General features: G+C 39.1%; 1 protein-coding gene across 1 annotated transcript in view; it reads right to left on the reverse strand.

Annotated features, from left to right (window-relative positions):
• LOC133650078 (N-terminal EF-hand calcium-binding protein 1-like) overlaps window positions 1-14,709 on the reverse strand; it is a 39,390-nt gene that overhangs the window by 15,683 nt on the left and 8,998 nt on the right. The window contains exons 3-7 of the mRNA XM_062046891.1: window positions 11,218-11,326; window positions 5,722-5,747; window positions 5,463-5,560; window positions 4,021-4,157; window positions 68-189 (exon numbers count right to left, since the gene is read on the reverse strand). Coding sequence (XP_061902875.1) covers window positions 68-189; window positions 4,021-4,157; window positions 5,463-5,560; window positions 5,722-5,747; window positions 11,218-11,326 — 492 coding nt within the window. The remainder of the gene's footprint in view (window positions 1-67; window positions 190-4,020; window positions 4,158-5,462; window positions 5,561-5,721; window positions 5,748-11,217; window positions 11,327-14,709) is intronic.

Consider the following 14,709-nt stretch of genomic DNA (forward strand, 5'->3'; position numbering starts at 1 on the left):
GGTTAGCAGCTGTCAGGACATGAGACGTGTAGGACAGAGTCTATGGTTAGCAGCTGTCATTTGTCACCTGGATGGAGGACAGCCATGAGGGTTGTGTTGGGGGACAAACTGTAGTTCCTGTCAGATCTGCGCTTGGAGCGACGTCCTGACCACTGGATGGACACCACTTCTGGTTTGGTAGGACCCAGTCTGTAGTAGTAATACACATAATACTACAATATCATCATAATACTACAATATTACACACAATAATAAGATATCATTATAATACTACAATATCATCATAATACTACAATATGATCATAATACTACAATATCATTATAATACTACAATATTACACACAATACTACAATATCCTTATAATACTACAATATCATCATAATACTACAATATGATCATAATACTACAATATCATTACAATACTACAATATTACACACAATACTACAATATCATTATAATACTACAATACCATCATAATACTACAATATCATCATAATACTACACTATTATCATAATACTACAATATCATCACAATACTACAATATTACACACAATACTACAATATCATAATACTACAATTTCATCATAATACTACACTATGATCATAATACTACAATATCATAATAATACCACAATATCATAATACTACAATATGATCATAATACTACAATATCATCATAATACTACAATATCACAATACTCCAAAAGCATCATAACACTACGATATTATCACGCTACTACAATATCATGATACTACAATATCATCATAATACTACAATATCATAATACTACAATATTATAATACTACAATATCATTATAATACTACAATAACATAATACTACAATATGATCATAATACTACAATATGATCATAATACTACAATATTATAATACTACAATAAGATCATAATACTACAATATGATCATAATACTACAATATTATAATACTACAATAAGATCATAATACTACAATATGATCATAATACTACAATATCATCATAATACTACAATATAATCATAATACTACAATAAGATCATAATACTACAATATAATCATAATACTACAATATGATCATAATACTACAATATCATCATAATACTACAATATAATCATAATTCTACAATAAGATCATAATACTACAATATCATCATAAAACTACAATATGATCATAATACTACAATATCATGATACTACAATATCATCATAATACTACAATATCATAATACTACAATATTATAAAACTACAATAGGATCATAATACTACAATATTATAATACTACAATAGTATAATACTACAATAAGATCATAATACTACAATATGATCATAATACTACAATATTATAATACTACAATAAGATCATAATACTACAATATGATCATAATACTACAATAAGATCATAATACTACAATATCATCATAATACTACAATATTATAATACTACAATAAGATCATAATACTACAATATGATCATAATACTACAATATTATAATACTACAATAAGATCATAATTCTACAATATGATCATAATACTACAATATGATCATAATACTACAATATCATCATAATACTACAATAAGATCATAATACTACAATATCATCATAATACTACAATAAGATCATAATACTACAATATGATCATAATACTACAATTTTACAATACTACAATATCATCATAATACTACAATAAGATCATAATACTACAATATCATCATAATACTACAATATCATCATAATACTACAATAAGATCATAATACTACAATATCATTATAATACTACAATAAGATCATAATACTACAATATGATCATAATACTACAATATTATTATGCATGGTGACAGCATCAGTTAGTGTGTCAGGTGTGACTTGTGTAGGCGGACTTGCTAACTTGTCCTTTTGTCTGCCCACGTAGTCCTCTTTTCTCCTCAACTGCAACCAGCTTTCATTGCTGCCTGTCCTAAAACTCTAGTCCTAAAACTCTAGTCCTAAAAACTCAAGTCCTAAAACATGAGTCCCAAAGCATATTAGGTAACACACCTAGTCATCATATTAGGTAACACACCTAGTCATCATATTATGTAACACACCTAGTCATCATATTAGGTAACACACTTAGTCATCATATTAGGTAACACACCTAGTCATCATATTACGTAACACACCTAGTCATCATATTATGTAACACACCTAGTCATCATATTATGTAACACACCTAGTCATCATATTATGTAACACACCGAGTCATCATATTATGTAACACACCTAGTCATCATATTATGTAACACACCTAGTCATCATATTAGGTAACACACCTAGTCATCATATTACGTAACACACCTAGTCATCATATTATGTAACACACCTAGTCATCATATTATGTAACACACCTAGTCATCATATTAGGTAACACACCTAGTCATCATATTAGGTAACACACCTAGTCATCATATTAGGTAACACACCTAGTCATCATATTATGTAACACACCTAGTCATCATATTAGGTAACACACCTAGTCATCATATTAGGTAACACACCTAGTCATCATATTAGGTAACACACCTAGTCATATTATGTAACACACCTAGTCATCATATTAGGTAACACACCTAGTCATCATATTAGGTAACACACCTAGTCATCATATTATGTAACACACCTAGCCATCATATTATGTAACACTCCTAGTCATCATATTATGTAACACACCTAGTCATCATATTAGGTAACACACCTAGTAATCATATTAGGTAACACACCTAGTAATCATATTAGGTAACACACCTAGTCATCATATTATGTACCACACCTAGTCATCATATTATGTAACACACCTAGTCATCTTATTAGGTAACACACCTAGTCATCATATTATGTAACACACCTAGTCATCATATTATGTAACACACCTAGTCATCATATTATGTAACACACCTAGTAATCATATTAGGTAACACACCTAGTCATCATATTATGTAACACACCTCGTCATCATATTAGGTAACACACCTAGTCATCATATTAGGTAACACACCTAGTCATCATATTAGGTAACACACCTAGTAATCATATTAGGTAACACACCTAGTCATCATATTATGTAACACACCTAGTCTTCATATTATGTACCACACCTAGTCATCATATTATGTAACACACCTAGTCATCATATTAGGTAACACACCTAGTCATCATATTATGTAACACTCCTAGTCATCTTATTAGGTAACACACCTAGTAATCATATTAGGTAACACACCTAGTCATCATATTATGTAACACTCCTAGTCATCTTATTAGGTAACACACCTAGTCATCATATTATGTACCACACCTAGTCATCATATTATGTAACACTCCTAGTCATCATATTAGGTAACACACCTAGTCATCATATTAGGTAACACACCTAGTCATCATATTATGTACCATACCTAGTCATCATATTATGTAACACACCGAGTCATCATATTATGTAACACACCTAGTAATCATATTAGGTAACACACCTAGTAATCATATTAGGTAACACACCTAGTCATCATATTATGTAACACACCTAGTCATCATATTAGGTAACACACCTAGTAATCATATTATGTAACACACCTAGTAATCATATTAGGTAACACACCTAGTCATCATATTATGTAACACACCTAGTCATCATATTATGTAACACACCTAGTCATCATATTAGGTAACACACCTAGTCATCATATTAGGTAACACACCTAGTCATCATATTAGGTAACACACCACATTTGACACAAGACGTGGACGTACTAAGTAGAAATGGCGGCGCTGAAGTAAAAACTGGTTGCATCAGCTCTGAGCTGTTTCATGTTTTTCATGTCTTTTAAATGTTATTTTTGGTGGACTAGTTGTCCCGGCACTGCAACACCACACCATTTCCCCATTGTGGGAGAAATCCAGTGTCTCCCACTCGACAGTAAACATCATAACATAAAACCTCATCACAGATGTTAGACCAGATGAAGAACTGGAGCATGACTCACTTCTCCTGGCGAGTCTGCTCGGCGGTGGTTTCCATGGCGCACTCCAGCGAGCTCTGGAGGGAGTGGAGCTGATTGGTGGTCTCCTTCAGCAGGAAGCGGGTGACAAACTGCTCCAGGTGGGTGGACTCCTGGTACTCCTGCCAATCAGGGGGAGGGGAGAGGTGTCAGCGCCTGAAAGTCAGTCAGCGTCTGGAGCGCTCATGAAAGTTTGGCCACAGGTTGGTAGGCGGACATGTCTTGGCACTTCCTGTAATGTTGGCGTTCCATTTAACTATGTTTATTATAATATATAGGGCTGAGGTTGCCGAGGTAGTTAAGAAGCTGCTCGTTGGCAAGGCCCTGGGGGTGAATGAGATCCGCCCAGAGTTCCTTAAGGCTCTGGATGCTGTGGAGCTGTCTTGGTTGACAAGACTCTGCAGCATTGCGTGGACATCGGGGGCGGTGCCTCTGGGTTGGGAGACCGGGAAGAAGGGGAACCGGAGGGTGTGTTCCAACTATCATGGGATCACACTCCTCAGCCTTCCCGGTAAGGTCTATTCAGGTGTACTAGAGAGGAGGCTATGCTGGATAGTCGAACCTCGGATTCAGGAGGAACAGTGTGGTTTTTGTCCTGGTCGTGGAACTGTCGACCAGCTCAATACTCTCAGCAGGGTCTATGAGGGTGCATGGGAGTTTGCTCAACCAGTCTACATGTGCTTTGTGGACTTGGAGAAGGCATTCAACCCTCAGGAAGTCCTATGAAGAGTGCTCAGAGAGTATGGGGTATCGGACTGTCTGATTGTGGCGGTCCGCTCCCTGTATGATCAGTGTCAGAGCTTGGTCCGCATTGCCGATAGTAAGTCGAACCCGTTTCCAGGGTTGGACTCTGCCAAGGCTGCCCTTTGTCACCCATTCTATTCACAACTTTTATGGACAGAATCTCTAGGCGCAGTCAGGGCATTGAGGGGATCCGGTTTTCATGGCTGCAGGATTAGGTCTTTCCTTTTTGAAGATGATGTGGTCCTGCTGGCTTCATCTGACCAGGATCTTCAGCTCTCACTGGATCGGTTCACAGCCGAGTGTGAAGCGACTGGGATGAAAATCAGCACTGCCAAGTCTTGAGTCCATGGTTCACGCCCGGAAAAGGGTGGAGTGCCATCTTCGGGTCGGGGAGGAGATCCTGCCCCAAGTGAAGGAGTTCAAGTACCTTGCGGTCTTGTTCATGAGTGAGGGAAGAGTTGATTGTGAGATCGTCAGGCGGGTCGATGCAGCATCTGCAGTAATGCGGACCCTGCATCGGTCCGTCGTGGTGAAGAAGGAGCTGAGCTGGAAAGTAACTCTCAATTTACTGGTTGATCTACAGTACGTCCCTACGCTCACCTACGGTCATGAGCTTAGAGTTATGACCTAAAGGACAAGATCATGGGTACAAGTTTCCGCCGCCGGCACGACGACAAGCTCACCTTCTTGGTCTTGTCCATGGCTCTCAGGATGGACAGGTTGAGTTCCTCCAAGGCGGCCAGAACGTTCTTGTACTCCCCGAGGTGCCGCGAGAAATACTCTTTGTCCCCAAAGAGTCAAGAAGACGGCAGGACATGATTGACATGACGTCTTCCTGAAATACTGGCTGGCATGTAGCTTGTTAGTGCAATTATTATTATTACAACTGCTCTTCATGATGCCTAGCAGTAACACAAAGACTCAACACAAGTATCGACTTACCACACAGCTCATCAGTGTCCACGTTGCTGCAAACACACACACACACATACACACACACACACACACACACACACACACACACACACACACACACACACACACACACACACACACACACACCTCAGTAACACCCTTGTGTGGACACGGTATGTCACAACTCCTGCCAAGCGACTGTATATACCAAGCTGTGGTAAATTATCAATCAATCAATAAATCAATCAATGTTTACTTATATAGCCCTAAATCACGAGTGTCTCAAAGGGCTGCACAAGCCTCAACGACATCCTCGACTCAGATCCCACATCAGGGCAAGGAATAACTCAACCCAATGGGACAATGAGAAACCTTGGAGGGGACCGCAGATGTGGGGACTGGGGACTGGGGACTGGGGACCCCCCCCCAGGCGACCGGTGCATTGAACGTCGAGTGGATCTAGCATAATATCGTGAGAGTCCAGTCCATAGTGGATCTAACATAATAGTGTGAGAGTCCAGTCCACAGTGGATCTAACATAATATTGTGAGAGTCCAGTCCATAGTGGCTCTAACATAATAGTGAGAGTCCAGTCCATAGTGGATCTAACATAATAGTGAGAGTCCAGCCCATAGTGGATCTAACATAATAGTGCGAGTTCAGTCCATAGTGGATCTAACATAATAGTGAGAGTCCAGTCCATAGTGGATCTAACATAATAGTGAGAGTCCAGCCCATAGTGGATCTAACATAATAGTGAGAGTCCAGTCCATAGTGGATCTAACATAATAGTGAGAGTCCAGTCCATAGTGGATCTAACATAATAGTGTGAGAGTCCAGTCCATAGTGGATCTAACATAATAGTGAGAGTCCAGCCCATAGTGGATCTAACATAATAGTGAGAGTCCAGTCCATAGTGGATCTAACATAATAGTGAGAGTCCAGTCCATAGTGGATCTAACATAATAGTGTGAGAGTACAGTCCATAGTGGCCCTAACATAATAGTGAGAGTCCAGTCCATAGTGGATCTAACATAATAGTGAGAGTCCAGCCCATAGTGGATCTAACATAATAGTGAGAGTCCAGCCCATAGTGGATCTAACATAATAGTGAGAGTCCAGTCCATAGTGGATCTAACATAATAGTGAGAGTCCAGTCCATAGTGGATCTAACATAATAGTGAGAGTCCAGTCCATAGTGGATCTAACATAATAGTGAGAGTCCAGCCCATAGTGGATCTAACATAATAGTGAGAGTCCAGTCCATAGTGGATCTAACATAATATCGTGAGAGTCCAGTCCATAGTGGATCTAACATAATAGTGAGAGTCCAGTCCATAGTGGATCTAACATAATAGTGTGAGAGTCCAGTCCATAGTGGATCTAACATAATAGTGAGAGTCCAGTCCATAGAGGATCAAACATAATAGTGAGAGCCCAGTCCATAGTGGATCTAACATAATAGTGAGAGTCCAGTCTTTAGTGGATCTAACATAATAGTGTGAGAGGCCAGTCCATAGTGGATCTAACATAATAGTGAGAGTCCAGTCCATAGTGGATCTAACATAATAGTGAGAGTCCAGTCCATAGTGGATCTAACATAATAGTGAGAGTCCAGTCCATAGTGGATCTAACATAATAGTGAGAGTCCAGTCTTTAGTGGATCTAACATAATAGTGTGAGAGTCCAGTCCATAGTGGATCTAACATAATAGTGAGAGTCCAGTCCATAGTGGATCCAATATAATAGTGACAGTCCAGTCCATAGTGGATCTAACATAATAGTGAGAGTCCAGTCTTTAGTGGGGCCAGCAGGAGACCATCCTGAGCGGAGACAGGTCAGCATCGCAGAGATGTCGCCAACCGATGCACAGACAAGCGGTCCACCCCGGGTCCCGACTTTATACCGTGTACCGTGTTCTTTTATGATTGTGAGCTAGCACGTGTTTGTATTTGGTCACAGAATCCTTTCGAGGATTATTCTACTAAGGTCAAAAGTGCACATGTCCATCACAAGCTTAGACTTAGACTTGGACTTATAAAATCTTTATTGTCCCCGAGGGGCAATTTGGTTTGCAGCAGTAGTCATTAAAAACAAGGTACAACAGTAAAAACAAGGTTCAACATTGAAACGAGGTACAACAGTAAAAAAACAAGGTACAACAGTAAAAACGAGGTACAACAGTAAAACAAGGTAGAACAGTAAAAACGAGGTACAACAGTAAAACAAGGTACAACAGTAAAAATGAGGTACAACAGTAAAACAAGGTACAACAGTAAAACAAGGTACAACAGTAAAAACGAGGTACAACAGTAAAACAAGGTACAAATACACCAAATACATACAACATACAAACCATCATGAAGGCATTGAGCTAAAAACTAAAACATTTGTAATACAATAAAAACTAATCATCACACGTGGCTTCCCACTAAAGTGACTGCGTAGCAGCTAAGCTTGTTTAAGAAGCTCATTTCTAAAGTCAACAGCTGAGGGAACAAAGGATCTTATGTATCTATGGTTTCTGGCCTTTCTATTAGTAGGGGCGTACCTGCATCCTGAGGGTAAGAGTCTAAACGGACACATTGACTTGAATAAAAACAGAAAGAGTCTGTTTAGCATTGAGTGGAAATCCGGGGAATAGGGTTTGAGGTAGATCTGGTAAATGGTAACTCTGGCCTCGAAGGGGGGGACGATCCCTAGGCTGGCTTTGTTGTAAAATTGATGGTCGTGCCACTCTCCCAAGACAGTGACTATGTAGTGGGTGATGAGCCAAGAGGAGGCCAACGAGGAATCGGGGCGGCGTGGCGAAGTTGGTAGAGTGGCCGTGCCAGCAATCGGAGGGTTGCTAGTTACTGGGGTTCAATCCCCACCTTCTACCATCCTAGTCACGTCCGTTGTGTCCTTGGGCAAGACACTTCACCCTTGCTCCTGATGGCTGCTGGTTAGCGCCTTACATGGCAGCTCCCGCCATCAGTGTGTGAATGTGTGTGTGAATGGGTGAATGTGGAAATACTGTCAAAGCGCTTTGAGTACCTTGAAGGTAGAAAAGTGCTATACAAGTACAACCCATTTATCATTTACCATTTAAACTCTGAGAAGAGAGGGTGCTGAGGGTTGACCAGAATGGCCTTTGCCTTCTGGATGACTCGGGCCTGATGGATCTGGTTCAGAATCAGAATAGTTTTATTGCCATTGTTTGAGAACGGGTTCACAAACTAGGAATTTTTCTTGGTGCAAACGTGCGACATAAAACACATATAACACATATTTGGTAATAAAAAGAGCTGTGACTGAGCTATCAGATAGACTTAGAAGGGATTCAAGGAATTCAAGGAGCTGCTGTTAGGAGTTCTTGTTCATTTGCCTGATGGCCGAGGGGAAAAAACTGTTCAGGTGGCGGGAGGTGTGGGTCTGGATGGAGCGTAGTCTCCTGCCTGAGGGGAGAGGGGAGAATAGTGTGTGTCCAGGGTGAGAAGAGTCAGCTGTGATCCGACCCACACGCCTTCTGGTCCTGGAGGAGAACAAGTCCTGGAGGGATGGGAGCTTGCAGCCAATCACCTTCTCCGCAGCACGTACGATGCGTTGCAGTCTATTCTTATCCTGGACTGTGGCGCCGGGGAACCACACTGTGATGGAGGAGGTCAGGATGGACTCTATGACGGCTGAGTAAAACTGCACCAGCATCTCGGTCGGCACCTTAAGTTTCCTCAGCTGCCGCAGGAAGTACATCCTCTGCTGGGCCTTCTTGATGAGGGAGCTGATGGTCAGCTCCCACTTGAGGTCCTGGGTGATGGTGGTGCCCAAGAAACGGAAGGAGTCCACAATGGGGACGGGGGTGGGAGAGTCAATCAGGGTGAGGGGGGATGGTGGGGCTGTGACTTTCCTGAAGTCCATGATCATCTCCACTGTTTTCTGGGCGTTCAGCTCCAGGGGGTTCAAGGTAGTGCCTATGGTCTTTTGGCACACCTTGATTATACCACTTAGTCTGTTTTTATTGGCCACACTGAGGTTACCAAACCAGGAAGTGATAGAATGAGTTAAAATAGACTCAATACAAGATGAATAGAACATCCTCATCAGTGTCCTATCAACCTAAAAGCCCCTCAGTCTCCTCAAGGAAAACAGCCTCTGATTGGCCTTCTTGCAAATACGGTCAGTGTTGGCATCAAAGGTCAATTTATTGTCTAAAATTGTGCCTAGATACTTGTATTCACGGACTATCTCAACAGCAGAGCCATTATTGAGAATGGGTGCTTTGGCAGGGGGATCACGGCGAAAGTCAATGTACATCTTCTTCGTTTTATCGCCATTAAGCTCCAGGTACGAATCATCGCACCATTTGATGAAGTTCTCCAGAACAAGGACCGTGGTCTGACCCTAGTGAGTGGTGGCTCTTGCCCCCAGAGAAACTGGAATCCTACAGGAATGCAGGTTTGGAGTTTAGAAGGAAGTGTAAAGACATTAGCAACATCTGGTAGGAAGCCCTCACAAGTAGGAGTAGAGGATAGGGGTCGACTCAAACCGATCACAGGAAATAGGCTGACTGGCCAAGCAACAAACTGGGTGTTGTCCAGACTGACCCGCCCCAAGGCTAGAACAGCAAAGAGTAACTGTCTTTGTGTAAAAGGTATTTAAGGACAGTTGTCCAAGAAGACAGCAGAAGAGTGATTAGGTCCATACTCATTCTCTTGGAAGCGGCAGGTTCCAGACTGAGGCTCGCTGAAACTAATAAAGCTTTTGGTTGGACGATTCCTCGTTGGCCTCCTCTTGGCTCATCACCCACCACATAGTCACTCTGTCTTGGGAGAGTGGCACGACCATCAAGTTTACAACAAAGCCAGTCTAGGGATCGTCCCCCCCCCTTCGAGGCCAGAGTTACCGTTTACCAGATCTACCTCCAACCCTATACCCCGGATTTCCACTCAATGCTAAATGGCCGCGCCCCCAGACTCTTCCTGTTTTTATTCAAGTCAATGTGTCCGTTTCCACCGCCCGCGGAACGTCACCGACATGCCGTTCGTAGCCTGTCTGCATTGCGGCGCTAAATATACGCAGAGCTTCTATTTGTGCCGGACGCCGGAACAAATCCGTTCAGTTTAGCTCCACTCTGCTAGCGCTGGACAGGAAGTAATGAACAAAAACTAAATAAGGTTGTATAAATAATAATAATAAATATAAATAAGGTTATTTTTGTCCAAGATGGCACCGCTGTAGTGGCTGCTGGTGGCAGGAGCTCTGTGCTCTTGTGTTCCTGATGTGTCCTTCTTGTTTTCATGTGGTTTTTTTGCCTTTTGGTTGGGGACTCTTAGGGACTGTTTGACAAGGGGTGGTACTTTCGTGACTTCTGCGGTGCTCTTTTTGTGAACTTCTGGATCTGCCTCCCGGGAGCCTTTTGGCCATGGAGACCAGCTGCTGGGTCTCTTTGTTGGGAGGACACTTGATCGTTTCCGTTGTTTAGAATTTTAGAGAGCAGAAAATGATGGTGAAGATGGTGATGGTGGTGATGGTGACACAACTCACTCTGTGTCGTGCGTGTCGATGGCGTGGAAAAGCTGCTTGAGCTCGTCCGGCGTCAGGACTCCGTCAGAGAAATAAGACTTGAACTCTTCCAGAGTCAGCTTGCCATCATCTGAGACATGAAGACAACAATTGATGTCTCTGTAGTCAAAGATTGTCACATAGATTGTCACAAAGATTGTGACAAAGAATTTCACAAAGATTGTCACAAAGATTTCTTACAAAAATTGTTACGATTGTTGCCAAGATTGTTACAAAAATTGTCAGATACTTACGAAGATTTCCACACAAATAGTTATAGACTGTGACAAAGATTGTTAAAGACTGTGACAAAGATTGTTATAGACTGTGACAAAGATTGTTAAAGACTGTGACAAAGATTGTTAAAGACTGTGACAGATTGTTAAAGACTGTGACAAAGACTGTGACAAAGACTGTGACAAAAATTGTGACAAAGATAGTCTCAAAGATAGTCTCAAAGATAGTCTCAAAGATTTTCACAAAGATTTTCACAAAGATTGTGACAAAGATTGTCACAAAGATTGTGACAAAGAATGTTACAAAGATTGTCACAAAGATAGTTACAAATATTTTTTACAAAAATTGTTACGATTGTTGCAAAGATTGTTACCAAGATTGTTACAAAATTGTCAGATACTTACGAAGATTTCCACACAAATAGTTATAGACTGTGACAAAGATTGTTATAGACTGTGACAAAGATTGTTATAGACTGTGACAAAGATTGTTATAGACTGTGACAAAGATTGTTATAGACTGTGACAAAGATTGTTATAGACTGTGACAAAGATTGTTATAGACTGTGACAAAGATTGTTATAGACTGTGACAAAGATTGTTATAGACTGTGACAAAGATTGTTATAGACTGTGACAAAGATTGTTATAGACTGTGACAAAGATTGTTAAAGACTGTGACAAAGATTGTTATAGACTGTGACAAAGATTGTTATAGACTGTGACAAAGATTGTTATAGACTGTGACAAAGATTGTTATAGACTGTGACAAAGATTGTTATAGACTGTGACAAAGATTGTTAAAGACTGTGACAAAGATTGTTAAAGACTGTGACAAAGATTGTTAAAGACTGTGACAGATTGTTAAAGACTGTGACAAAGACTGTGACAAAGATTGTTAAAGACTGTGACAAAGACTGTGACAAAGATTGTGACAAAGATAGTCTCAAAGATAGTCTCAAAGATAGTCTCAAAGACTGTTACAAAGATTTTCACAAAGATTGTGACAAAGATTGTCACAAAGATTGTGACAAAGAATGTTACAAAGATTGTCACAAAGATAGTTACAAATATTTTTTACAAAAATTGTTACGATTGTTGCAAAGATTGTTACCAAGATTGTTACAAAAATTGTCAGATACTTACGAAGATTTCCACACAAATAGTTAAAGACTGTGACAAAGATTGTTATAGACTGTGACAAAGATTGTTATAGACTGTGACAAAGATTGTTATAGACTGTGACAAAGATTGTTATAGACTGTGACAAAGATTGTTATAGACTGTGACAAAGATTGTTATAGACTGTGACAAAGATTGTTAACGACTGTGACAAAGACTGTGACAAAGATTGTTAGATTGTGACAGATTGTTAAAGACTGTGACAAAGACTGTGACAAAGATTGTTAAAGACTGTGACAAAGATTGTTATAGACTGTGACAAAGATTGTTATAGACTGTGACAAAGATTGTTATAGACTGTGACAAAGATTGTTAACGACTGTGACAAAGACTGTGACAAAGATTGTTAGATTGTGACAGATTGTTAAAGACTGTGACAAAGACTGTGACAAAGATTGTTAAAGACTGTGACAAAGACTGTGACAAAGACTGTGACAAAGACTGTGACAAAGATTGTGACAAAGATAGTCTCAAAGATAGTCTCAAAGACTGTTACAAAGATTTTCACAAAGATTGTGACAAAGATTGTCACAAAGATTGTGACAAAGAATGTTACAAAGATTGTCACAAAGATAGTTACAAATATTTTTTACAAAAATTGTTACGATTGTTGCAAAGATTGTTACCAAGATTGTTACCAAGATTGTTACCAAGATTGTTGCAAAGATTGTTACTGAAATTGACACAAAGATTGTTACAAAAATGGTCAGATACTTACAAAGATTTCCACACAAATAGTTACAGATTGTCACAAAGATAGTTTGGAAGATTGTTACTAAGATTGTTAAAGACAGTTACAAAGATAGTTACAAAGATTGTTTCAAATATTGTGACAAAGATTGTGACAAAGATCGTGACAAAGATTGTCACATAGACTGTCACAAAGATTGTTACAAGATAGTTGCAAAGATTTTCACAAAGATTGTGGCAAAGAATGTTTCAAAGATTGTCACAAAGATAGTTACAAATATTTTTTACAAAAGTTGTTACGATTGTTGCCAAGATTGTTACAGAAATTAACACAAAGATTGTTACAAAAATTGTCAGATGCTTACAAAGATTTCCACACAAATTGTTACAGATGATCACAAAGATAGTTTGGAAGATTGTGACAAAGATTGTTAAAGACAGTTACAAAGATAGTTACAAAGATTGTTTCAAATATTGTAACCAAGATTGTTTCAAATATTGTAACCAAGATTGTGACAAAGATTGTTAAAGACAGTTACAAAGATTGTTTCAAATATTGTGACAAAGATTGTCACATAGACTGTCACAAAGATTGTTACAAGATAGTTACAAAGATTTTCACAAAGATTTTCACAAAGATTGGCACAAAGATTGTGACAAAGAATGTCACAAAGATTGTCACAAAGATTTTTTACAAAAATTGTTACGATTGTTGCCAAGATTGTTACAAAAATTGTCAGATACTTACGAAGATTTCCACACAAATAGTTATAGACTGTGACAAAGATTGTTAAAGACTGTGACAAAGATTGTTAAAGACTGTGACAAAGATTCTCAAAGACTGTGACAAAGATTGTTAAAGACTGTGACAAAGATTCTCAAAGACAGTCTCAAAGACTGTTACAAAGATTTTCACAAAGATTGTCACAAAGATTGTGACATAGATTGTGACAAAGAATGTTACAAAGATTGTCACAAAGATAGTTACAAATATTTTTTACAAAAATTGTTACGATTGTTGCAAAGATTGTTACCAAGATTGTTGCCAAGATTGTTACTGAAATTGACACAAAGATTGTTACAAAAATTGTCAGATACTTACAAAGATTTCCACACAAATAGTTACAGATTGTCACAAAGATAGTTTGGAAGATTGTTACTAAGATTGTTAAAGACAGTTACAAAGATAGTTACAAAGATTGTTTCAAATATTGTAACCAAGATTGTGACAAAGATTGTCACAAAGATTGTCACAAAGATTTTTTTTACAAAAATTGTTACGATTGTTGCCAAGATTGTTACAAAAATTGTCAGATACTTACGAAGATTTCCACACAAATAGTTATAGACTGTGACAAAGATTGTTA

The sequence above is a fragment of the Entelurus aequoreus genome, linkage group LG05 (genome assembly GCF_033978785.1).
Source record: "Entelurus aequoreus isolate RoL-2023_Sb linkage group LG05, RoL_Eaeq_v1.1, whole genome shotgun sequence".
NCBI lineage: Eukaryota > Metazoa > Chordata > Actinopteri > Syngnathiformes > Syngnathidae > Entelurus > Entelurus aequoreus.